The sequence below is a fragment of the Anthonomus grandis genome, chromosome 5 (assembly GCF_022605725.1).
Source record: "Anthonomus grandis grandis chromosome 5, icAntGran1.3, whole genome shotgun sequence".
Classification (NCBI taxonomy): Eukaryota; Metazoa; Arthropoda; class Insecta; order Coleoptera; family Curculionidae; genus Anthonomus; species Anthonomus grandis.
In genome coordinates, this window is record NC_065550.1 from 398070 (window position 1) to 423966 (window position 25897).

Sequence of the window (25897 nt, forward strand, 5' to 3'; positions counted from 1 at the left end):
TAACTCTTTCAAATCAGGTCAGGTCAGGTCAGGTAAGGATGAGTTAAGTAGAGTCTAAACAAAATGTAGTAAAATCATTTATTTATCAACAAATATAAAATATGAAATATAAATTTTCTAATAAACTAATATCACAATCTAAATATTGGCCACTAACTATACTTAACATTATATATGAGTAGCTCTGGTGAATATTAACTATATGCACCGGAGCTACTGCGATACTACTACATACAGTTTATTTTTTAAACATCAATATGTTGATTATTATTTCTCTTATATCTTCGATATCTTCATATATCTTTATAATTTTTTATAGTTTTATAATTAACAGATCTTTATAGTTTTATAATTAACAGACTCATTTAATCAAGACAAATGCTTTTCTATTGGTAAGACAATTTTCATATTGATAAAGCCCAGAAATTTCTGACAGTTTAGATAGCTTAACAATTGGACATTTCAACCGGCTTTTTTCAGCGAATTTTCCTTAAAGATTTTCATCTTCATACCCAAAAAATCCAACTTGTTTGAGCAACGTGCTAATTTTGCGGATAACATAATTTTCGGTGACGTGGCTCATACTAACAAAAATGAAAACATAAACAGAAATCATGTAAACAAATTCTCATAAATCCATAGCTCACAACATTAGCAAAATCATTGTATAAATAAAATTGGACAAATCACAATTAATACTATACTCTATTTCAGAAGTGTGTAGAGCAATAAAACCTCATTAGGTATGCAAAAGTGGTACCTAGTGATCCACCAATATTTTATGTCACTACCTTAGTTGGGTATTAGTTTCAATGTAAAATTCTTTCTTTTCGTTGATTGCAGGTAGTGCCACCCGGTTTTGGGTCAATTTATGAGTTTTGCCCATTGTTACCCACTGAAACATTGAAAACGGTTCGCCAAAGGCGTGCAACTGGGACTTGTTTTTTACCTTATAATTAATGTACTTAAATGCTATTTTATTGTAGAAAGTTACTTTTGTTTAAATGGAATAATATATTTTTTCACAAATTTATTAAACATAATATGTAGAGTAAAACAGTTAAAAATTTCACTTTTGGATCTGGCACTTTTTGAACAGTGTATAACAATTTTAAATTATAATAGATTGTAGTCTTCTTCGTCATCTGACGAACTGTCATCACCTCTTGACATTATAATTAAAGGATCGACTGTCTGATCGATGAGGTTGTCAAGATCCCACATTTTGTCCTCTTGCTTAATTACATGCTGGACTGCTTTTCGCCAATTCTCTGGTGTCGCTTCCGTAATGGCTTGATCAAACAGTAGCTTAACATCTTTCATTTTAAAAGTCATGTTTTGTCTTGCTACAAATCCTTTTACCTGCGCCCATATCAGTTCTATAGGATTTAGTTCGCAATGATATGGCGGTAAGCGCAGTACAGTTATATTATATTTTTCGGCTATATCTTCCACGGCGTATTTCATGAAACGAGTTTTGTGTAAGTTTGCTATTGCCAGCAGATCTTTTTTTATCAAATTTGCTTCAAACGCAATACCTTTTGCAGTCAGCCAATCGATAATTTCTTGCTTTCTCCAACTTGAAGAAGACGCCATTCTCTATTCGCCGTAAATGATAGCTTGCGTTATCCATAACCACCACCGAATTAGCCGGAAGAAATTTTATCATTTCACCAAAATAGTCCTCGAAAACGTCTGAGTTCATGTCTACATGGTAATCTCCTGTGCGAGTCGACTCAAAGGTTAGCAGACCTTCTTTTAAAAATCCCTCTTCGCTTCCAATATGTGTGATTATAAGTCTTTTTCCTTTTCCCGAAGGTACTTTAATACCCGTAGACAGGCCTTCTATGAAATCTTGGCGAGCACTGGTTATATTTTTGTCTTGCCACATTTTTTGGACTATATAACCTTTGTTAATCCACGTCTCATCAAGATAAAAAACTTTCTTTTGCTCCCTGCGGTACTGCTTGATACTTCTCAAGTATTGTCGTCTCCAACAAACAATTTCGTCGCGGTTATGCTTTTCCCAGGCAAAATCCATATTTTTTAAAGTTTTCCATAAAAGTTTTCTACTTATCAACGGAATACTGTCATCTCGGCCAAGCTCCATTAAAATTTTGTCTAGGGTGGGTATTTCCTTTTTAAAATAAAAAGAGTGAACTTTTCTTCGAATTATACATTTAGCATTTTCATCAAGGACTTTTGTAGGTCGTCCTGGCTTTTGCTTGGGAGATTCCACTTGACCTGCTACTTTTCTTTCCCGCAACAATTTGTTTCACTTTCCAATTCCACTCATTCGAGAACATTTTTCAACAATTTCTTGCACAGTAAAACTAGGGTAATCGTGTTTTATGCAATCATGTACATTTAAAATAATAACTTTTTCACTCAGCGATAGTGGAGAATTTTTAGTACATCTTTTCGTTGGACTGAATACCTCCATTTTTTAAATATTGGGATAATAATTTTGTGATTACACTACAGCGTAGCAGTGACTACTAACGTTTAAAATATGATTTAAAAGTATTTATAGTCTGTATATATTACCTGACCCCATTTTTGCATGTTACAAAGCGTTAAAAGATAGGTACCTATACAAAAGGATTAAAAGTATTTATTTAGTATTTAATCTCTTTCAAAATAAAGGCATTTAATCATTTTCATAAATATTATAAGTACCTGCGCCTATGAACTACCACGAAATGTAGCCAAACAGAACGGAATTCCCCAGTTTATTGCTCTATACACTTCTGAAATAGAGTATAACTCTGTAAATAACTTTTACGGGATATAATAGCGCAGAGTAGCAAATCAGAGCGAGGTACACTTCTGACCAGCAGCGCCGAGGTGGCTACTTTGCGAACCCAGTTATCGTTCAATTTTGCGTACGTATCACCTCATTTGCGAAGGGAGGAGATTTGTTTGATGTTTCATGTGGAGGTTGGTCGGTTTCCTTGATATTTTGGTTGAATAGTGGGTGGCCACAGTATAGACAGTTCTAATTTATACCGCATTACAACCTTGCGGTAGCATGTGCCCTGTGGAGTTGAGTTGATCCAGTGGGGAGCGCATATAAATTAAATACTACAAATTTGAGCTGACAATCCATTTGGTTGGAATATTGATTAAGGAGAGTATGTGCTAGAGATAAACTTAAATAAAGAGATATGCATAGTTTGTATGATTTGGTATTTAGTGCTTTTGATTGGCGATTTGAAAATATTCATAACGTGTCATAAATATCTCTTAGATACAGACCGTGTACTTTAAAATTTATTTGCAGAAATTTCTCATTTATTTATTTTTAATTCGAAAGAAACGGATTAAACTCCAAGTGAGTATTTTACACGTGAAAATAATGTTAAAAAACTCACATGTTCTTACCCGATTATTTACCGCTTCTTATGACAAATGCTGGAATTGTTTGATCCGTTTTGTTGTTAAGTTTAAAAGAAGTAGAAAATATTCTGAATTTGGCAGAAGATGATGCAACGACCATCTCACGAAGAATTGCTACTCAATTGGTCATTTCACAGAAAAGATTAATCAGCACGCTCCACAAGCGAGGCCTATATCCATACTATGTACGGCCTATACAGGGTGTCCCAAATTCGAGCCTCACCATTGGGATCTTGTAAACAAGAAGAGATACGAGGTCGGAGATTGAGGCAAAGTAGTGCAATTTGGTGCTCATTAAAACGTCCTTTTAAAACTTCAAAAATTGCGAATACATCCGAAGATAAACTAGTCAAAACGAAATAGAGACCACTATTAAAAACACTCGTAGTTTTATGAATTTTTTAATCACCTTGGTAATTTTTTGCTATTATTTATAAAACAGACACACAAATATTTCATATGTAAACATTCTTTTTTTTTAATACATTTAGCAGATAAGTTCCTTTTGTTTGAAAAAACACAATTTTTAAAAAATGTATTCATTGGTAATTTGACACTTGTCTCAAGCGAAACAGTTTCGCTTTGTTTTTATTTAAAATGAATGTTGATGTATTGGGAAGACTTATTGGTCAAAGAAGACATTTAGATCAAATGGAAGTAATGCGGGCAGTTGTTTTACATCGAGAAGGCTTTTCCATTAGAAGTATTGCTCGAAGACTTCAAATAAGTCATTCGGTAATATTAATATTAATCAGGAAGGAAGACCTTATCCGCAAAGAGAAAGGGTAACAACACCTCGTTAAGATCGTAATTTGGTGAGATCTGCTACACAAAATACAGCAAGGACAGCGCGGAACCACGTTGATATTCATTTGAATGCTACAGGGCGACGCATATCAATATAAACTGTAAGAAATAGGCTTCATGTAAGTGGTATGCGGTCAAGAGTTAAGAGATGTTAGGCCACAATTAACCAGAGCGCACCGAAGAGCCCGCCTGAATTTTTGCTGCAATCATTTAAATTGGAACATGGGACAATGGAGCCACGTTCTGTTTACGGATGAGTCCAGATTTATACTAAGCCATAACGATGCACGTGTCAAAGCTTGGAGACGAAGAGGTGAACTCATTTTGGAGGGCGCTCTAATATGGTCTGGGGCGGTATTTCTTTAACCGGTCGAACCAATTTACATGTGTTTCGTAGGAACCTTGCAAACGCTTGCCAATATTTAGAAGACATTATACAACCTTATATATTGCGCTTTGGCGACGAGGAAGGTCCAGATATCATTTTACAGCAAGACAATGCAAGGCACCACATTGCCAGGCTAATAACCGAATTCTTTCAAGAGCAAAATATTGAGGATTTGGAGTGGCCAGCAAATTTTTCCGACCTTAACCTTATTGAATATCTTTGGGATCAAATTTAATTAAATCTATGCCCTGTCGGTGTGCAGAGGTCGTACGAGCTCGAGGATGCTATTCACATTATTAGTAATAGTTTTTTTAAAATAATTTAATATTTTTTGTATTAATTATTATCAAGAAATAGATTTTTGTTGTTTTTCTTAGTAGATTTTTTTTAGGTTTTTTAAAAATTGATAATTGTAATTTTTTTCTTGAGGTTAATGCTTTGTTGTTATATTATAGTTTTGACAGTTTTTGTTCAAATATGCAAATTAATTAATTACAAAAAAGGTCCTTACTTCGTTTTGAGTAGTTTATTTGGAAAAAAAAACGAATATTCGCGAACCGATTTATTTTTTTACGACTATATTTGAATAAATACAACAAAATAAATTACTCATTCTCATTGCTACTTTCTCTATTTTACAAAATGTTGTCGTCAGATTTTCAAACCGACGTTTCATATTTGAGCTGTCATCATCAAGTTTGTTTTTTTAAATATGGCCCTGGATTTTTTATTACGGATTTTAAGAGCTCCTTATGTTTCTAAACCAATGATGTATCGCACTTATTCAAAAATGTTATATTAATGGATATTTCCATAAGGACTCATGTGTTAAAGAGAAAGTCAAAAAATATATTTTTAATGAGATTAAAAACAAAAACCTTTTTTTATAATAACGCATTAATAAAAAAAGATTAAATACTAACATAACAAGAGGTTCAAAAATAACATAATTAAAGCAAATATTCAAATAGTAATCCGCCTGCTTGGATGCATTTTCGTGTCAGGAATTTTATGGATCGCACGCTGAATAGTCCTTGCGGGGTTAGCCTTAATCTGCCTTGTTAGATCTTGACTGAATCTAAAGGGTTTAGGTCGGGGCTTCTAGGGGGCCAACGTACAGGTCCGTTGGTTTCCAATCCATTCATTTAATAAATCGGGGACGCATCGTCCATTATGGGGTGGTGCACCGTCCTGTTAGCTGCCACCATAGTTTATCATAGATGACATCCAAAGGTTCTTCCATTAAGGAATCCATTATATTGGTCCTTATTAATTCTGCGTATCTTTAGGAAGTTAGATTTCCTTCAAACAAAAACGGGCCGATAATTTTATTGTGCCATATATCGGCCCATACATTAAATAATTATCGTCCCTGAGGTCTCACTTCTTGATTCTGCCTTGGATTTTCTAATGACCAATAGTGTTCGTTGTGTCTATTAAATAGTCAATTTGTTGAAAAACTGCATTCGTCTGTCACTATAATTTTATTTAGGATGTCGGCATCTTCATTAACTTTATCTTGCAACCAGTAACAAAATTCTAAGAGTCTCTCAGCATCGCCAGGTCTGACTAATATGAATTTTGTTAAAAAATTTTGAAATAAATGCGATACATCATTGATTTAGGAACATAAGGGGCTCTTAAAATCCGTAATAAAAAATCCAGGGTCGTATTTAAAAAAACAAATTTGATGATGACAGCCCAAATACGAAACGTCGGTTTGAAAATCTGACGACGAGAATGAGTAATTTATTTTGTTATATCTATTCAAATAGAGTCGTAAAAAAATAAAAATGAAATCGTGAAATTTCGGTTTTTTCCAAATATCTTCGGAAGTATTCAGAATTTTTCAAATTTCAAAAGGGCACCAAATTGTGCAACTTTGCCTTAATTTAACCGATCTCGTATCTCTTCTAGTTTACGAGATCCCAATGGTGAGGCTGGAATTTGGGACATCCTGTACAGCACCTACGACCGGAAGATTATGTTAGGCGTATGCAATTTTGTGGTTGGATAAATAATAATCGTCCTGTTATATCGTGATAACATTAATAATACTCACAATTCTCATGTATGGTCAGACGAAGATCCGCACGAAAATCCTGATGATTACTACCTACTACATTTAGTTTATTTGTCATAATGGAATTTTCTGAATATGCTAACATGAAAGAAAAGATAGAAATATAGAGAAATAAAAAGGCTTTATACAGGGTGTTTCAGAACTATGGGATCAAACTTCTAGCGGTTGTCCAGTGCAACAGTAGAATCCATTTAGGTATAGGAACCCATGTCCGGAAATGTGTCACTACGCCACTACGGCCCTAAGACGCGTTTAAATTTAGAAAAAATATTAATTACCTAAATAGGATCTGATGCATTTATTTTTACCTTTTGTATATGATACCATCATAACAATTGTTCAAAATGTCTTCCTCCAACCTCAACACACCGATTTAAACGCCGCAGATGATTTCGGCGGACTACACTAAAAATTTGATCCTCGTTTTAAATGATTTCAAATACTGCTGTTATTCGTCCAATTAAGTCTAGCTCTGATTCTACTGGACTTTCGTAGACTAAAGACTTTACATGTTCCCACAAGAAAAAATCGGGCGACGTTAAATCGGGTGACCTAGGAGGCCAAGAAACTGCTCCACCTCTGGCAAACCAACGGTGCCCAAACCGCTAAGCCAAATACTCGCGTACTTGTATAGCAAAGTAAGCCGGCGCTCATCATGCTGAAACCACATTTGCTGTCTAACGTTTAGTGGAACATTTTTAAGGAGTTCTGGGGTTCCTCCAAGAAACGCAGATAAATAGGTCCTGTTAACCGTTCCGGTAGAAGGTATGGCCCAATTAAATAATCATCAACAATGCCTGCTCATACGTTGACAGACCAACGATTCTGATGTTTTCTTGGAAAAATTGCATAAGGATTTTCTTCGTCCCAAACATGGCTATTCGTACTATTAAAAATACCGTCTCTTGTGAGAGAAGCTTCATCGGTCCACAAAACATATCGTAAAAAATTTGGTTGTGCAATGATGTGATCCAGAAGCCATCGACAAAATTGAACTCTAGGATGATAATCGGCTGCAGTCATACCTTGAACATTCTGGAAGTGGTAAGGATGGAGTTGTTTCTCGTGTAGTACCCGTCAAACAGAAGCGTTACTCGTATTCATATTCTTAGCGACGTCACGTGTGCTATTTGATGGTTCATCGGCAACTCGCTAAAGCACCTCTTCTTCAAATTCGACCGTTCTTACGGTTCGAGCAACACTAGTATCATGCATCTTGGTCTTAAACATGCCTGTCTCCGATGGGTGCGATGTCTGCGAGCCGCCGATGAACCGCAATAAACTTTTTGTATCCAGAATGCTGTCGTTCGGGATAACGTTCATGATACTACCGCGATGCTGCTCGTGCATTGCAGTTTGTTGCTCCGTATGCCAAATGCATATCCGCCAATTCTTGATTGGTAAAGTTTTCCATTAGCAATACATGTTTAAAAATTGTAAGCTATAAAATTTTTAAACATGACATTGTGAATTGATATTGATAAGCGTTGATTTTAGACAATTGTTGTTATGGTATCATGTACAAAAGGTAAAAATAAATGCAGCAGATCCTATTTAGGTAATTAATGTTTTTTATAAATTTTAACGCGTCTTAGGGCCGTAGTGGCGTAGTGACGCATTTCCTGACATGGGCTTCTATACTCAAATGGATTCTTCTGTTGCACTGAACAACCCCCAGAAGTTTGATCCCATAGTTCTGAAACAGCCTGCATAAGAGAAACGATCGCAGAATTCCTGGTAGGAAAACATTGAAGCGTTGTCTGAGGGAAATTGATGAAAATTATAATATTATTATGAAAATGTAAATACGTTAATTATTCTGCTAGTTTTTGTACAATTTTATTAGTATTCTGTAGTTAAAGTTGATTCGTAGGGTTTCTTTAGGGTTCTACTTACGTTTGGTTTATTATTTTCATCTATAGTGTTTAGTTTTTAAGTAGTTCATCTTGTTTGAGAGCCCCATTTTCGCCCCAATTTAGGTTATTTAGGTTATATTATTGTAAATCCCTGTAGTTCTAATTTTCTAGAATTTGTATACTTGCTTGCTTTGACTGTCAGTATTCTCCTAAAATTATTGGTCTCTTTGGGCAAAAACAATGAAGATAATTCTAAATATTTCGAAACTGTTCCATCGGGTTTTAAAAACGCGCTTCGTGACAAATCATTCAGTTTTAATTGTTTAGTCAGTTTTTACCTTGGAAACAATTAAACGACAGTCAAGGCGAGTTAGGTTAGTGTTTTTGACGTTGACAATAAAAGTGTGTTCCCGAATTTGGTTACAATTGGTGTCAGAAGTAAAGGATATTTGGAAGCTCATTTTTAGTGGATGCCTTTAACAAGAACTCAGGCCAAGATGGAGACCGAGAAATTGATGGAGCTGCTATTGAGGAAGTTTGACGAGCAAAAAGTAGAACAAGAAGAACGAGAGCGTAAGCAGAGGAAAGAACAAGAAGAACGAGACCGTAAACAGAAGGAAGAACAAGAAGAACGAGACCGCAAACAAGAAGAAAGAGACCGTAAACAGAGGGAAGAACAGGAAGAGCGAGATAAGAAACAGGAAGATTTACTTAAGACAATTAAATCTGACCTGAAGAAAGAAAATGAAGACCTGATTCGAACCATGAAAGATGACTTACTGAATTTAAAAGATAATCTTAAAAAGGAGCAGGAAGAACGAGACAGAAAACAAGAGGAACGAGTTTTACAACTTAAAGAAGATCTGGAGAAGAATCAGAAACAATTAATGACTAACTTTGAAGCAACAGTAGAAGAAGAATTGGGACAAGTACAAAAAAAGATCCAAGAACTAGAGATGAAAGTAAAACAGACCCCTCTTTATCCCGATCCTAGAATGCAAACAATGGTGAAAGTAAAGCCACCAAAATTCGACGGCAAAGAAGCATGGAGTACCTATTTGAATCAATTTGAGGCCGCTGCTAAGGGAAATCGCTGGGATAACGAAGAAAAGGCAATCAATCTTAAGCTAAGCCTTAGAGGAGAAGCTACAGAAATATTAAGAATAGTGCCATCTGAGGATCAGCTCAATTTCGACGTACTGGTGCGTACCTTAGAGATGAGATACGGTGAAGCCCATCTACAACAAGTGTACCAGGCTCAATTGAAATCTAGAAGACAACAACCCGAGGAAGGACTTCAACAGTTTGAGGCCGATGTTGCTCGATTAGTAAATCTGGCTTACCCTTCAGCCCCAACAGAGTTCCGAGAACAAATTTCTATAAATTATTTTATTGACGGAGTTCGAGATCCAGATACTAACCACGCTCTAAGGATGGCTCATCATAAAAGTATTTCAGAAGCTTTGGCCCATGGACTAGAGTATGAGGCAGCTTTTCAAGCAACCAGAAAGCAGACACGAATAAGACAAATCAGAACTCCGGAAAGTGATCTCGAAGATCGCCTAAAGAAGATTGAATCATTATTAGCGAGGAAACCTAAAAGACCATTGCAATGCTGGAATTGCAATGAGGAGGGGCACCTTAAACGTCAATGCCCCAAGCCTTTAAGAGATCCAAGGAACCAGGAAAACTTCAACTTTAAGCTGGCTGGGTGCTACCAAGCCCCACGTATAAGACTAAACCGGCTACCACATCCTGGAGAGAGCTTGGTAGTACCGGGAAAAATATGCGGCCGTGAATGTGAGATGGTAGTGGATACAGGATCAAGTCATACTATCGTGAAGCCGAACATCGTAGCACACTGTAGGCTTTCAACACCACCCAATTTAATTCTGGAGTCTGCAAATGGAAAAAGGATCCCGATTCTTGGATTGCATGAAGCTACAGTCACCATTGGCTTAACAACATTCCAACAGCCAGTACTAGTGGCAGAAATCATGGATGATGTCATATTAGGATTAGATGTTATGAATGCTCAGCAGTTTAAAATGGATGTATATAACCGGATATTGACGACGAGAAATGAAGAGATTTTTATGCACCACCTATATGAAGATAAAGTAAATACCAGAGTCGTTAAGTTATTCAAGGATATTACCATACCAGCAAATTCAGAGGTGGTGATTAATGCTACAATTGGAGGAAAAGAGGGAGAAACTGTTTTGATTGAGCCCATGGAAAACTGCAAACTATATGGTAAAGGAATTTTTCCAGCCAAGACTTTATCTACGCAGAAGAAATCTACTGTTTTGGTTCGAATGGTAAATTTAAAAGGATATGATCAACACTTGAAACAAGGAGAGAACATTGGCGTATGCTCTGAAGTAGTGGCAGTCATGAAAAATGCTGATAGAAGTCGTTATTCAAACAGACCTTTTCCTGTATGTTTACAAAACCTATTTGAAAAATCATCTGCCAATTTAACCATGGACCAGTGTAGTAAATTGCGACGTCTTGAAGAAAATCAAGATGTGTTTTCCTTGCACGATAATGACCTGGGAAGAACTGATTTGGTGCAGTATCGAATTAACACTGGAGACAATGCTCCGATTAAACAAGCACCTTGAAGAATTCCGATATCTAAACAAGGAGAAGTTTCCTCAATGCTTCAAGAAATGAGGACACAAGGAGTGATAGAAGCTTCTCAGAGTCCTTGGACATCTCCAGTTGTGCTAGTAAAGAAAAAGGATGGATCCACTAGATTTTGTGTAGACTATCGGCGACTAAATGACATTACCAAGAAAGACAGTTATCCCCTACCAAGAATTGACGACACCCTGGACACGTTATCAGGTTCACAATGGTTCTCAACACTCGATCTAAAGAGTGGATACTGGCAGGTAAAGATGCATCCAGAAGATAAGGAAAAGACCGCATTCTCGACTGGAACAGGACTTTGGCAGTTTACAGTAATGCCCTTTGGACTTTGCAATGCTCCAGCTACCTTTGAGAGACTTATGGACACAGGTTTACGTGAAATGACTTGGGAATCATGTTTAGTTTATCTGGATGACGTTATCATACTGGGGAAAACATTTGAAGATCATTTGAAGAATATTCAAAAGGTATTTGTTAATCTGCGAGAGGCCAACCTGAAGCTAAGTCCTAAATGTTGCTTGTTTCAAAAAGAAGTTCGATACCTTGGCCATGTAATATCAGAAAAAGGTGTCAAGATTGATCCAGATAAAGTAGAGGCAATCGAAAATTGGCCACGACCCACTGACAAACACCAGTTAAGAAGCTTTCTGGGCCTTTGTACCTATTACAGAAGATTTGTAAGAAATTTCGCTAATCTTGCAAAGCCTCTACATAAGCTCACGGAGGACAAAATGGTATTTAGTTGGTCAACAGACTGTGAAGAAGCATTTCAACGGTTAAAAAGAGCACTATGCACATCTCCAATTTTAACATATCCGTTCCTGGACAACCTTTTATTTTGGATACCGATGCGAGTAATGTTGGAATTGGGGCCGTTCTATCACAAAAATATGAAGATGGCGAGCACGTGATATCTTATTTCAGTAAAACGTTATCAAAACAAGAAAGAAACTATTGTGTCACCAGACGAGAGCTATTGTCAGCAGTAAAAGCTATTGAACATTTCCATAAATATTTGTATGGTCAACGATTTATCCTTAGAACCGACCATGCTTCGTTGAAATGGCTGTTTCAGTTTAAAAACCCCGAAGGACAAATAGCAAGGTGGCTTTAACGATTACAAGAGTATGACTTTACAATAGAACATAGGAAAGGCGCATATCACCAAAATGCCGATGCTTTATCGAGAAGACCCTGTATTGAAACATGTCAACATTGTTTTAAAAAGGAATCAAAACAGCATCCAGAGATATTTACTTGTAATCGTATTGGCCTTCACAGTTCTAAAGAGTGGGATGTAGCTAGTTTAATCCAAGATCAGTGTGATGACCCAGTATTTGGTCTTATTTACGAACTGAAATCTCGAGAAATTTCAAAACCAGAATGGAAAGACATTTCTGACAAATCTCCAGAACTTAAAGCTTATTGGTCTCAATGGAATTCATTGGTTATAAAAGATGGATTATTAAAAAGAGTCTGGGAGAGCGTAGATGGAAAAGAAAAGACATATCTGACAGTCCTTCCTCGAAAACGTATTCCGGAAGTCCTTGAAGCTGTTCATGGCGGTGTCGGCGGAGGACATTTTGGAGTTAGTAAGACCTTGGCAAAAGTGAGAGAACGGTTTTACTGGCTGAACAGTCATCAAGATGTTGAACGCTGGTGCCGACAGTGTGAGCAGTGTTCGTCAAGCAAGGGACCAAAAACCCGGACAAGAGGAAAGATGATGCAGTATCTTGTTGGTGCACCTTTTGAACGAATTGCCATAGACGTAGCAGGACCCTTTCCTACTAGTAGCTCCGGAAACCGATATGCTCTTGTTGCTATGGATTACTTTAGTAAGTGGCCCGAGGTTTATCCGATTCCAAACCAAGAAGCAACGACAGTAGCTGAAGTGCTGTTCCAGAACTGGATTTGTCGATTTGGTGTACCCAGAGAGATACATTCAGACCAAGGAAGGAACTTTGAGTCACAAATATTCCAACAAGTATGCCAGTTGCTGGGAATCAATAAGACCCGTACAACCCCTCTACACCCTCGGTCTGATGGAATGGTTGAAAGATTTAACCGCACATTTGAAACCTATTTAAAGATGGTAGTAAACTCTAAGCAAACCGACTGGGATACCTGTATACAGCCATTCCTACTGGCATATCGTTCTTCTATCCACAAGTCAACTGGAAAAAGCCCGGCAAAAGTTGTCTACGGTGATGAACTTCGTTTACCTTTGGACATTATTACTGGAAGACCCCATAAGTCTGAAACACTTGAGGAGTACGTCGACCATTTACAAGAGCGTTTACAAATTGTTCACGAACAAGCACGGGATAAACTTCATCTAGAAAGTAACAGAATGAAATCACGTTATGACATAAAGGCAAATTCTACCGGTTTTAATCCTGGGGATAAAGTCTGGTTATACAATCCACGGAGGACGAAAGGCAAGTCACCAAAGCTCCAGAAGGATTGGGAAGGTCCATTCAATGTGGTCACCAGAATCAACGACGTGGTGTACCGTATCCAACGACATCCGACAGCGAAGATGAAAATCGTAAACATCGTCCGGCTAGCGCCCTATCATGACTCAGGTGGTCCCATGTTTGATCGGGACGATCAAATTTGAGAGGGGAGCAGTATTATGAAAATGTAAATACGTTAATTATTCTGCTAGTTTTTGTACAATTTTATTAGTATTCTGTAGTTAAAGTTGATTCGTAGGGTTTCTTTAGGGTTCTACTTACGTTTGGTTTAATCTATAGTGTTTAGTTTTTAAGTAGTTCATCTTGTTTGAGAGCCCCATTTTGGCCCCAATTTAGGTTATTTAGGTTATATTATTGTAAATCCCTGTAGTTCTAATTTTCTAGAATTTGTATACTTGCTTGCTTTGACTGTCAGTATTCTCCTAAAATTATTGGTCTCTTTGGGCAAAAACAATGAAGATAATTCTAAATATTTCGAAACTGTTCCATCGGGTTTTAAAAAGGACGCGCTTCGTGACAATTCATTCAGTTTTAATTGTTTAGTCAGTTTTTACCTTGGAAACAATTAAACGACAGTCAAAGCGAGTTAGGTTAGTGTTTTTGACGTTGACAATAAAAGTGTGTTCCCGAATTTCGTTACAATATGTTTATTATTAAATATACAGCTAATCAAACATAAGTCTTATTGCCCAACATTTTGATTTAATAATAAACTACCTCTACAGCCTTCTGTTTCGTTTATACCTAGACTCCAAAAAGAAAAACTTAAAATAAACAAATAAAAATGCGGCAACCCCTAAAATAACTATTATAGTAATAACTATAACAGCGGCCAATACAGCCCCTTCGCTGCCTAATTTTCCAAAAAACCAGCCGGTTAGTTTATCTTCCATAAGGTGCGTATAGATATTGGGTTTTTTCTTCACGCGCATATTAATGTAATTAGTGATCCACTTCAACTTAAGATCTTTCTGCTGGACCACACACTGCCAAATGCCGGAATGCGATTGGTTGAGCGAATCGAAGGCGTAAGTGTTAACGGCTGCTAATGTTGTTAAGCCGTAATCAATATATGTCGCATTATTTAGTGTGATTTTTAGGCTAAGGTCGGAGTAAACATAACCTGAAAGGAGTAATTGGCATCAAAAAAAATATATATAGATAGGGTGTATGTATATTAAAGTTTAGGAGCTAATTGTCGAACTGCAGTAAGTTTTAAAAAATTGTTTAAGATATACTAAGATAATTAAAACTTTGTTAATGACTTCTTCACCACACCAATAACGAAAAATTCTCGATAACATTTAGGGACCTAGAGAGATTCAAGATGGTCTTATAAAATTTCAAATCGAAAAAATAAATTTTTGTCAACAGTAAAATTCGTTAATGTTCATTATGATTTTACAGGCATTTCTGTCTCTCAATTTATATGTAAAATTCCTAATACCATAAATTAATTTATTGTTACGCTGCCTAATGCAAAGACATTAACATCTGAGCAGAAGTCTAAATATAATCTTTTGTGGCATCGTAACTGGACATCCTTGGTTTTTTAACAGCTCTTTTAAATCATTAATTTCCTTTTCATACTCAGAATTCTTCCTTTCCAGGCAGCTGGTGTGAAATCCGTATAACACAGTGCATTCAAAACTCCCAAAGTCCTTAGTTTAAAACATTTAAAAGTCGTACATATATCAAACGTAAGAAAGCCGATCTTCCATATATAAGAGAAATATCGACACCTATATCATCTCTGCATTACTTAATCTCAGTTAATTCATAAGATATCGATAGTTTTGCCCAGTATTACAAATCTTGCCTATCAATCAATGCAATTGATTATCGAACTTATCGAGAAAAATAAAAACACAAGTTACAAGTTCAAAGTTGTAAAATAGTAAATTTTACTATAAAACTGCAGAGTTAGGCAATTCCCACAATTAATTAAATAGTTTATAGTAGCAATGTCAACACAGAGAGTGATAAATAAAATATACACAGCCAGAATACCGGAAAAACCACTGAATAACACAGAAACAGTTTTCGAACGACCTGGGTTAAGATTCATTGTATGTATTTATGTGTATATTAGTATTATAGAGGAGGTAGCTTTTTTTGTTTGGTAATCCCGTTAAATAAATAAATTTTAAAAGAATATTTATCATCAGATCTATAGCACACAGTTGGAGCAGACAGCGATACTCATAATTTGCCTATGAAAACCAAGTTTTGAATAAGAATAGCATCACAGAAACAAAAGGCAAGATGGGATTGTCTAAGACACGAGCAGGACAACATAGAGCTGGGGCAAATATGGAAACAAATAACAACAATCATAAAGGAAGCTGTGACGGAAACCATTGGAAGAAAGAAGAAAAAATGCCCGAGAATAAGAGGAAGTGCTAGAAATAAAAACTAAAATCGACTTAGCAAAGCCTACACATGAGAACAAGGAAGAGTTTTACAGGACAAGAATAGAGACAAGATGATTGTTTGTTGCCAAAAAGAAGAACCATCTGAAGCATCAAATACGGAAATTAGACCAAAATAGAGATATGATTCAAGTACAAAAACTATTTAGCTCAAGCGAATAAAAAGAGGTAGAAAGGTTGGAGAAAAAAAGCCATTAGAAAAGAAACAGGCGAACTAATAATGATGGAAACGGAAATTGTCGGAAAATGGAAGAAGTACTTTCAAGAATTACTAAATATTGAGAGTTAAACAGAGGAAGAAGATATTAACTTCCATTCAGCGGATGTAAGAATGCCAACACCAATACTACAAGAAGTTAAAAATGTCACTCAAAGAACACAAAGCGCCAGATAAGGATAGTATAAATCGAGAACTGCTAAAAAAGGGAGGAAACGTTTATACGTCAAAAAATGTACGAAATGATTCTAAAAATATGGAAACAACAGAAAATACCTATGGAGTGGGATAGGAAAGAGTCATTATACCTATACATAAAAAAAGCCATAAATAATTTACCAATTATAATACTAAGGAGGTTGACCCCATATGGGAAAGATAATATCGGCGACTATCAATGTGGATTTAGTGCTAGAAGTTCAACGATGGATCAGTAGGTGATAGTTTCTGGCGGGTAAGCCTAAAAGTCCCTTTCCGCCAACCTATGAAAACCCGCTATTACCGCTGGCCACCCTCCCTAGTCTCTCTAAGTAGGCGACCCGGCCTCCTAATCAAGAAAAGCAGGCCTTCCCAGTTAAGGTCCTTTAGTTCCTCTTCTGGCAATAATAATAATAATAATAATAATAATAATAAGCATTTATTTCCAACAGGCAACTTGCCCAATAACAGGAAACAGTTGCAAAACAATGAAAAATATAGTTAAAAAAAACACACACAAAGAAAACCTAAAAGAATGAAAAGAAAACAAATAAAGTAAAGTAATGTAAAGTCACAATCTCAAAAGTTATCCAAAAAATTAGAACAAATAACTATTAATATGATATAAAAACATAATTATAAAAGTTGAACAGGATAATCACATATTCAACAAAATTAAATTAAATTAACTGCAATATACCTACTAACTATGACTTAAACACATGGGTCTTAATCCCAAGAGTAATGATCCACCAAGATATCGACAATCACATGAACCGGAGATAAATTTATATCGCACATATGACAGATCCGATTAAATATAGCGCATATTGTATATAGCGGCGATTGCAACAGGATGTTAGTATAAGACCTTGGCAGAAAGAATGTTAGGGGATGTCTAGCATTAAGCCTAGGCACCATGAAACGCACACCAGAAAGAAGTACAGGACTATCAATTAATCCATTCAGTAACCCCTGCAGGAATTTTACAGAGAAGATCATTCTTCTGAGATGTAATGGATGTAGATTGAAGCGTTCCAATAGTTGCCGATGATCAAACCCTCTTACCGGATATATGCCATCCTGCCTGAAGGCCAAAAACTTAGCAAATCTACGCTGAACTGATTGAAGGAGACCAACATGACTCTGATAGAGCGGGTTCCATATAATGCAGCCAAACTCCAGTTTTGATCTCACAAAGCAACAGAAAAGCAGTCTTAATGTAGTTTCCAAAGTAAAACTCTGAGAACTTCTAATTATGAACCCAAGCCTTCTCAGGGCTGACTTAACTATTTTGTTGAAGTGTGGAACGAATGTAAGTCAGAGTCAAAGGTGATACCAAGATCAGTAATTTGCTCTAATCTACTCAAAATACTACTAAACAAAAACACTACTAAAAATTAAAACTATACAAAATACTACTAAAAATCGTATCATTAATAAAGTAATTAAAATTTAGGTGTTTTTGAGAGTAAGAGTAGAGAAACTGACCACACTACATTTAGCCGCATTCAAGCCTAACCTGTTAACAGCGCACCCTACCTCCAATATATTTAGACAGTTCTGAAGAAAAACACAATCCTCCAAACCATATACATTTAAATATAGCTTCAAATCATCGGCAAAAGCCAGCCTATGACAAGTGAGTGACACAATCAAGTCATTTATAAAAAAACTAAACAGGAGCGGACCCAGGTTCGAGCCCTGTTAAAAAGTTTCAATTTAAAGCCCTCATATTCAACATTTTGAGATCTACCAATCAAGTAGGAATGAAATTAATTAAATAATCTCCCTGAAAAACTATACTGAGTTAATTTATGCAGCAAAATATAGTGATCTATCCGATTAAAGGCTTTTTGGAAGTCGGTATAAATAACATCGACTTGAGTATTAACATCAAGTAATTCACAGATGTGGCTAGACAGACAGGATAAGTTAGTAACACAAGATCGCCCGCTAAAAAATCCATGCTGGTCTACAGAGATGAGCTCTTTTGCGTGACTAAATAGCGACCGATTTAGGATAATTTAGAAAATTTTTGAGAAGTTACATAGTAATAAGATTGGCCTGTAGTTCACGATTTGATCAGAGTTCCCAGCTTTTAAAAGTTTATCTGTTATCTGTTAGGACTCCAGTGATGTCTGTTATAATCCTTCTGTGTCTAAAAAGCAGCCACGTTATCCTAATTTGATAGTAGCTCTTGGCCTTCAACCGTTGAATCTACTCAAATTTTCTCTAGTCTTTTCGCCGCCCAGTTGTCCAGTATATGGAAAATGTGTCTCTTACTTAATTCAAGGTAGGGCTCAGGACTGATCGGTGGCAGTGATTATCCGAGCTTAACGAATTCGTCCGCTCGCTCATATCCCTCCACCCCGGGGTTGAAGAGCATGACGGGTCCATCAGGAGACCTATATGCACAACTGCCTCTGACAGCCCACTGCTTTGATAACTTCAATTTCCCTCCACTCCGCTGCGTTCCGAAACACAACACAGTAGGACTGTCTTCCTTTCCAACGTGGTCCGCCTATCCCTGCATTCTTGGACCAGTTTAGAACTGGTCGGAAATGATTATTTTCATTTCCAGGTCTTTTTTAACTTCTTCCCTTGCTGACTTACCTCGAGAATGGCGAACATCTCCGACCTTTAAAGACCGTCGATTATCTTCTAAGCGAAAATGCTTGTCCTCGATCGGTGACGATACACTCCAGCTCCTGTCAGCCCTGTGAGTGCCATCCTTGAGCCATTTACAACTCCTTTTGAGATCGAAAGGAGTCGTGTGTTGGGCTATTCTTCCCTGTTTGATATATCGATCTTAAAAGAATCTTCCAGCCATATAGTGGCTTCTGGTTTTGCATCGAGCGACAACAGAATTAGCATTTCCTTCTCCAACAGTTAATGTATGCCCCGCTACCCCAGGTTGATGCTGTCATATCCTTCATCCTTACATAGGATGCCAACGCCTCTCTCTGAATCCACAGTGGGAGTTCCGGTAAACTTAGGAGGATGTTCAGCGCTGCACCTGGTGCGGCTCTTATCGCACCTGTAATTCCGAGACCTCCCTCTTCTGTCTTTGCAATCTAGCCAGTTTTTGAGCATTGAAGGCCTTGTTTGTTACCGTCCACCAAGCCGTATATTACTCTAGGTCTAATCACAACAGTATATAACCAGTGTAGGATGTTGGGCTTTATGCCTCACTTCTTACCAACTATCTTTTGAACTTTCCACAGAATGGCAATTTCTTTGTGGGCTGCGTCGATGACGAACAACGATGGATTAAATATTATCGATTAAATAAAGATAAGAAAAGAACAAACTCATATGCTAAGGTGAAGGTAGGAAACAGAACACCAACGCCGTTCAATCTAACATCAGAACTCAGACTAGGATACCTCCTATCACCGTTGTTATTCAATTTTGGTGGTGAGATATACAAAGTGGCTGATTCAGTAGGAGACATGCGAGACATTTTTTCACAGCTAGAGGAAGAAGCAAGTAATCTAGGCCTACGAGTAAACGGGACAAAAGACGAAGAAAAACAAAAATATATGCTGGTTTCAAAGGATCAAAGACTTCGAATCAGGCAGAATATGTGAGTATAACTCTGAAGTAGTTATGAAATTTAAGTACATAGGTGCGGTAATGACGGATGACAATCAACTAGAAAAAGATATCTCAGCATGAATAATGGCGGCAAATAGGGCGTTATGTACTCTCTCACAACACTATTGAAATCTAAACTGTTAAAGAGACTTCAAACTAACTTTGTACAGGACAATAATCCTTCCAATATAAATTACTTATGCCAGCAACACCTGGACCGTCAATCAACCGTGAAAAGTTCTCAGAATGATGTTTGGACCCAACAGAGATGAAACAACAAGAGCGTGGAAAAAAAACGGCAGGTCGTGTAGTAAGATCGGAAAACAACAGATTGATAAAGAATACTGTCCATTCCTTGAGAGATCAGATGGCAAAAGATGAGTGGGCAGACTGAGAAAATAATGAAAAGATGCTGTCGGAGCAGATTTGTCTAGGATGGGAGTCTAACAGTAATAAGTAGAGGCACGTGATTTTAGGAAACGAAAACTCATAGTAGATATGCTAAGATAAGCGGCACCCAAAGTTGTAAAGCCAGCAAAGAAGAATGAACTGCTTATCTATCGGGTTTAAGATGCCGGTAAATCAGATATATTTCACCGGCATCTTAAACCCTATTTTAAGTTATCGACTATTAACTTAATGCAAATCCGACAATTAGCAACTATTTATTCATTGTATACGACCTTCAAAAACTTATTAAATATAATGGAAAATGATTATTTTATATCACTTACCTAAAATAACAGCATGACACTGTAAATTATAGTCATAAGTAGCCCTAGTGTCTACATTAAATTTTAAAGCTCTGACCGATAAAGTGATTACTTTTAACACCACTCTATGTTTATTTATCCTAAAAATCATCGAAACATACGTTCCAGCATCTGCGGGTTTAGCTTTTCTAATAATTATATTATCCCCTTCAAACAAGACTCGTTCATTTGTATTGATAAACACTCCGTTCTTAGTCCATTCGTAATACGCCTCGGGCGACTCCTTCTTTACCCTTTTAAGTAAATCCTTATCATTTTTAATAACAATATGGTGATCTTCATCAACTATATAACTATATGCTTTCATTTTCAGTTTCTCTCGTATTAATTCCAAAGTATCTGGAGATATGTCTCCACAAGGAAAATCATTACAGACGCCAGAAGCGGTATGATGCCTAAAAAATTGAAAGGAAATACACTGAAGGTTTATGATATGACCATTTTACCCTTCGCAAAGCTTTCCGAAAATATTAGGATGCGGATTTGAGCAGGTCCTAGTACGAAAACCCTCGCCACCGCCACAAGTTACTGTACAGGTCCAAGGAGACCATTCAGACCACCCTCCATCTATTGGAGGACCATCGAGATCTAAGGGTTCACAATTAGCGCTCCACGTAACCTACACGATCAATTAAGAGTCGTAAATAAGTTTAAAGTTTTAGTATTGAAGCCTCGTTCTGATGGTGATATGCATTCAGTCAATGCTGATGCTGAAAGATGTTTAGATGGTCAGTTACACATAGAGGACCAAAATTGTTGAGGTAAAGGTCTTCGTAAATAATTATCTTATTGAAAACTGGTTACCAGTTTAACTGTCTTTCTAAAGGCTGGGGGACAAAACTCTTTATTGTTTGCTGGAAAATATGGATGAAAGAAAAGAGAAGGAGAGATAAATTAAGATACTTTGATTTTACGTAATGCTTTTTGACATTTTGAATTTCCAGTCATCTCCTTCAAGAATGATTGCTATGCCTGAGTTGTGTTAGTGCTTTTCAGCCAATTCAATTTCTTACTCTATTCATGAATTAAACTCAGTAGCAATCTCCTTTTTCTCAGTTATATTAAAACATGTCTTAGATACGGAATTTCAAATGAATTCATATCCTTAAGATATTTTTTGGATCTTGACTATTTTGCTTAACTAACTTCGTGTCTCGTGGATTCTGGGGGAGGGATAAACACTTGGCGAAAAAAGAGGAATACCTACAGATTAAGAACTCTATGTATGCGCACGATCACTCCTGTCAGAAAAACGTTTAACTGAGCTAAAGTCTGAGTTTAAAAACATAAAATGGACTATGGTTGGTCGTAATGAAGTTAAAAGACGTGGCGAATAATTATTGGTGAGATTTAAATATGACCCGATCTTCTAATATGCATGCATAAGTTTCTCAAAGAATGTGTTGAAGGCTCAGAGTTTTTCTGTGGTTTTGGATACTGTTTCAATTGTCTGCGAATCGTCAGTTAACTTTTTGGGATGCATAATAGACCAACACCTATCTTTTTTTCTCAAATTGACGAGATATGCAGCAAACTATCTAGAATGTATTTTTCATTGTTTACCCTTAAAAGGCATCTAGGAATGAAGGGTCTACTGAGTGTAAACTATGGTATAGTGTACCCTCTCTTGACCTCACATGTTGCTGTTTGGGGTAATAGATGAGGGGTAATAGATAGAGGCACAATGGGTATTTTATGAAACTGATTTTTGGTTTGAAATATAATAAGAGCTGCCGTGAAACATTTAAAAATATTAACAATTAACAATGCCCGGAATTTATATATTTAAATTATTGTTATACATATTTAAAAATCAAGAACATTTCTCCAAAGTAAGTGATTTTCATAAATATAATGTTAGATGTAAGGATGCTCTTTATTTGCCAAAATTTAACTTTATTTATTTTAAAAAGACCCCCTTTTATGAAGGAATTAACTTATTTAATCAACTCCCTGCTTTGTTAAATCAAATAGATAACTTCAACGTATTTAAAAATAGACTAAAACGGCTTATTATAAATTCTGTCGTCTATGATATCATCGAATTTAACAACATGCTGAAAGTCACTCCTGCCTAGTCAATGTCTGTACTTTGTTTGTACTGTTTGTTGGTACTTTTGTGGTTATAATAGTTTCTAAGTTTTAGATGTGCGTAATTAGGTTTTTTTTTTAGAATAGTTTTACTCTTTTAAATAAGTTAATCAGGATTATCAGTTTCTTTCTCCTGACTTGTCTTATTCTATTGTATATGTAGTATCAAATGACTAAGTAAATCAGTAATCAGTAACTATATCGGTGAAGACGTCAAATCCATAGGGGGAGCAGGATTCCTAATACACAAACGGCACAGTTCCACCATCATTATCTATTTATTTAACGGGATCACCTCTTTTTTTTACAAGGCACTATTTAATTATTCTCACATTTCGAAAATAACATGACAAGAACAAGAACTTAACCTAAATTAAACTAATCTATGACACTGAGACTTGAATTGAGAGAAGAGAAATGTCAGTGAAGTCGCAATCAACACCACATTTGTCAAATTAAAAAATCGGCTCGAAGGACTATTATACACTACTTTATTTTATGGTAAGGGATATGGAAAACAGCATTATTTCTAGTGTTTCAGTTGCTTGGAATTCGGAAATTGATGCTGCTGAAAAGATCAGGACAGTGTAAGTCCAAACTCCTTACATTGCGCATTGCCGTCATATCCCAATATGTCTACTGTTCCCTAGGAAGAGGAAGCCTAAACCCACAATATCTCAGAAACTTATTCTGTATAGCTTCAATCCTGTCAATATGTACCTGATAAAACGGAGATCACACAGGAGATGTGTAACGAAGCAATGAGTTTACTCATACAGGAAATATAAAAAATACTTATTGCGCAAAATAAACCCCAGCCGGCTCAATCCTTTAGAAACAATTGAATCAATGTGGGATTGAAATGAAAGGATACCACCGAAAACCACCCCCAGATCGGCAAGGATATTGCCCCTGTTAAGGTCTGTAGAGTCTACAAAATAATTAGATATTATTGGCGACTTTTTCCGTGAAAATTTCATGCAGTGGCATTTCCCAGTGTTCAAATACATTCCATTTTGAACAGACCGCGCAACCAAAGTATTAATATCAGTATGGAGTATGCATGCGATTTTTACTCTAGATCATCCAATTCCATAAGAACTGTTAAGTGTTAAGTATTTCTTACATAATTCCCTTATGGTGTCACGTTCTTTCTTAGGTTCAATATAAAAGTTTTCACAATAGTTAAGATCTGGTACTCTGTCCCGCTATTGTTTAAAAGTTGTTGGTATCCAAACTAGGGAATATGTTACTATACGCTTTATCGTACCAAGCGGTTCCTTTTAGCTCCACATCGCTCATCTAGATATGGATGTTATATTATGTATTCTGTATATTAGGTATTATGTACAGGGTGCGGCATAACTGTCTCCCTATTTTTAACCTTCCCTCGTAATGCCGTGAGGCGTCGCAGAATAGTGGGGGTACCGCCACTAAGAGCCGTATGGGAAACAGTTTTGTTTAAACATGTTTTAGTCTGAAGCATCATGTGGAACAACGCACAGCGCGCATTCGCCGTGGAAGTGCACCACCGCGAAAATCGGTCTGTTATTGCTGCGCAACGAGCGTTCCGGATAAGATTACAAATTCCGCGAAATGAAGGAGTCCCGGACCGAAAATCAATTGTGTTGTGGGTCAAGAACTTCAGAGAAACTGGATGGAAAAGGAGGTGGACGGCCACGGACAGCTCGGACACCCGAAAACATTGAGACTGTGACTTTTTACGGTCACCTAGACGTTCTGCACGGAGACACGCAGCTGCCCTTCGTTGATCTGACCGCACTGTGCGAAGAATTCTTCACAAGGATCTTCGTTTTCATCCATACAAGATGGTTCTGGCACAGGAATTATCAGAACGTGATTGGAACAATCGACGTGCTGTTTTTTTTAGTGACGAGGCACATTTTTACTTGTCTGGCTGAGTAAACAAGCAAAACTTTTGGTATTGGGTCGCTGATAATCCAAGAGAGATACACGAGAAGCCTCTACATAATGAGAAAGTGACAGTTTGGTGCGCCGTGTCTCAAACGGGGATAATCAGCCCTTACTTCTTTGAAGAACAAAATCACGCTGTTACTGTCAATTCGGAACGCTATATAGCGATGATTCACAATTTTTTCGCCCTAGCCTTTGCAGGACTCAATGTGCAAGATGCCTTTCGTTTCAGCAAGATGGAGCAACAGCTCACACATCTCGAGCTTCAATGCAAGTATTGAGAGAAATGATCCCCGGACGTTTGCTCTCCCTGAGAGGCGATATTTCTTGGCCTGCACGCTCGCTAGACCTAACACCCTGCGACTTCTTTCTGTGGGGTTACCTAAAAGCTGAAGTCTTCAAACATCGTCCAACGACTATTAGACAACTAAAGGATGCAATCTGCCTGGAAATTCGCAGAATACCCCAAGAAATGCTTGCAAGAGTTATGCGAAACTTCAAAAGTCGCTTGCACCAGTACTTCGATAATGGTGGACGGCACTTGCCAGATATTCTCAAAAGTCTAGCGATGTCAGTGCTGCGTGACTATCTAAATATATTTATGAGTTTCGGTTATTATTCGACCACCCATCTTGCACAAATTTGAATGACGTGTATTTCGGCCAAAAATATCGAAGAGCGTTGGTTGGCGTACGCCAGGGTTTATTGATAACTTGTAGATGCTAGTAATAATTTTTCAATCAGTCTTGAAGCCAGCTGATTCCCACAGCAATCTGCCTCTTTACCAGATATTACCCTTGTAACCTTGGATATATGTTGGCTTCCTAAACTCACAGGGTATTTACAAAGTACTGTGGTCACATATTTTGTTTAGCAGATGTGATGCTCGTTCTGTAGATAGAGATGCAGCTCTAATGCAACCCGAGTCTCCATGGCAGGTGTCTATGTTGTTCTGTCATTCTGAAATTACTCTTAAGTAGGCA

At 36.9% G+C, this 25897-nt stretch overlaps 2 protein-coding genes across 6 annotated transcripts in view; both read right to left on the minus strand.

Moving 5' to 3' along the window:
• Positions 1-25897, minus strand: part of LOC126736020 (tyrosine-protein kinase hopscotch-like) — a 185729-nt gene that overhangs the window by 77999 nt on the left and 81833 nt on the right. The window lies entirely within an intron of this gene.
• LOC126736018 (uncharacterized) overlaps positions 14351-25897 on the minus strand; it is a 69398-nt gene continuing 57851 nt past the window's right edge. For all 3 annotated transcript variants that reach the window (XM_050440205.1, XM_050440206.1, XM_050440203.1), the window contains 3 exons: positions 21335-21507; positions 20850-21283; positions 14351-14791 (listed from right to left, as the gene is read on the minus strand). In XM_050440205.1, the coding sequence (XP_050296162.1) occupies positions 14388-14791; positions 20850-21283; positions 21335-21507 (1011 nt within the window). In that variant the 3' untranslated portion in view covers positions 14351-14387. The remainder of the gene's footprint in view (positions 14792-20849; positions 21284-21334; positions 21508-25897) is intronic.